This window comes from Sardina pilchardus, chromosome 11 (assembly GCF_963854185.1).
Source record: "Sardina pilchardus chromosome 11, fSarPil1.1, whole genome shotgun sequence".
Classification (NCBI taxonomy): Eukaryota; Metazoa; Chordata; class Actinopteri; order Clupeiformes; family Clupeidae; genus Sardina; species Sardina pilchardus.
Window position 1 is genome coordinate 11,315,323 of NC_085004.1, and position 1,901 is coordinate 11,317,223.

Genomic DNA, 1,901 nt, shown 5'->3' on the forward strand with positions numbered 1-1,901 from the left:
CCACTTACCTCCGAGCGCCTGTTTCATGACGAAATTCATGATGGCTTTTAATTCCTTTCCTTCTTCACCGCGTGAAAGGTATCAGACGAGAATCGTGAGGATGTCCCTGACTGGCCGTCCTGAAAGAGAAAATGACACACTTCACGTGAGCGCTCTTTTGCAACTTGACCCGCCAGAGTCAGGCATGCGAGCCGAGCCGCACACAAACTTCCCGGTATCTCTCTTTTGTATTTACTCCCGCAACGAGCTGCTTTTTAAAATATTATTATTTACCAATGCTTCGGAAATCGGAAACTCTCTGTTGACACAGACACAGACACACACACCCACACACCCACACACTCTCAAATACACACACTCTCAAATACACACACACACACACACACACACACACACACACACACACACACACACACACACACACACACACATAGATACACACACCACCAAGGACGACAGAGGTCAACTTGCCAGAAGCACAGCACGTAGAACAAAGAACGTTTGCTAAGCTCGCTGCGACGCGTCCTTCACCGGTAACCGGTAACGGGAGAAGTGCCGAGTGTTCAGGGCACACAGAACCTCGCGAGCAGCTCTGGACTTGGGAAGGGAACTGAGAGCTGATGTCGTCATGCACCCCGTGAGAGCGTGTCCACGGGTTCGGACGGAGGGTCCTTCCCCCTGATGGCTCGAGCTGAGGACGTTCTCCGGACGGGGAGGACTGAAGTCTCTGGTTACGTCCTGCAGAACATCCGGACGAAGATGTTTTGGCTTCTACAAGTGTCAACCGCACCAATATTACACATATTTCACCGTTTCTAGGAGAGATATGAACTTTAAGACCCTCCGACCCTCCCAGTCCCGTTAAGAGCGCGCGGATAACTAACGTTCATTAATGCGACTTCCTGACGTCCGTGGGATGCAGAAAGGTGTTTTGTGATGTAAATCACGCACGGCGGACAGCTGGTATGGTTGGGGATGCTAGGGTGTGTGTGTGTGTGTGTGTGTGTCTGTGCTAGGCTAGCATTCCGCCTGGGTGACAACGGCTCCGTGGAAATGTACGAGGAAAGCCAGATCACTTCCTTATTCTGGAGAAAGGCTGATTTCAGCACTAGCGCAGTGGACAGCTCCCGTGTCGCTCGTGAGGTGCAAAGCCACCGGCGCAATGTCATGATTACCTGTCCGGCGGTTAAATCCGTCCAAAATGGCTCGTGTCGGCTCGCCCTCCGAAAATGAAGTTCTCGATTGGAAAATCGGGGCGCTTATTAGCTGCTCACGACTAGCATCTCTCTCGTGCAGGCTCGAGGAGGACGTCCTTGTTCTGTGCTCGGTGTGGCCGCGTGAGTGTTTACGAGAGGAACTGCAGCTGCCGAGGATGGGGGACACACACTGAACCACACGAGCACACACACACACCCCTCTCTCTCCCTCTCCGCCGTCCCACGAGCTGACCCAACCGAAAAGAGAGCGATCAATCAGCAGCTCGCGCTTCAAAAACGCGCCACCCTCCTTGCTGCAATGGTCTCGCTCGGTGGTTAAAAAACGAGACTTTTATCATTTCATGTGATCTGTCACTAGCGCTAATGTTTTAACCCCCTCAGAACGAACGGGTACCGATCCCCCCCGAGAGACGCGTGACGTGTGTTTATTTTGTGATTATGCACACTCCGCGGTTCACTAGAGCGCACGCGGCACGGTAATAAATGTACCCCCGCGTGTGTCCGGTCCACTGGGCTCGCTCTGCAGGAGTGCAGGGGTTAGACAACGTGCTTGTGCACACACCAGTCGGTTGGTCGGTCCAAGAGCAGCACCGGAGTGGCTTCATCCCCCGGTCCTTGGAACTAAACTTAGGCCTCTGGGCGAACTGCCGTCTGCGCCACGAGTCTAGAATCCCCCCCTCCAAA

At 53.6% G+C, this 1,901-nt stretch overlaps 1 protein-coding gene across 3 annotated transcripts in view; it reads right to left on the bottom strand.

The window, feature by feature from the left end:
* The window catches only part of LOC134095870 (complexin-1-like), a 32,668-nt gene extending 31,157 nt beyond the window's left edge, over positions 1-1,511 (bottom strand). Inside the window, exons 1-2 of one of the 3 annotated variants that reach the window (XM_062549584.1) lie at positions 1,176-1,511; positions 9-119 (exon numbers count right to left, since the gene is read on the bottom strand). In XM_062549584.1, coding sequence (XP_062405568.1) covers positions 9-39 — 31 coding nt within the window. In that variant the 5' untranslated portion in view covers positions 40-119; positions 1,176-1,511. Of the gene's footprint in view, positions 1-8; positions 120-273; positions 343-471; positions 688-1,175 lie in introns of those variants that run through there. The other 2 variants (XM_062549585.1, XM_062549586.1) reach the window with 2 other exon arrangements.
* Between the last annotated feature and the right edge of the window lie 390 nt (positions 1,512-1,901).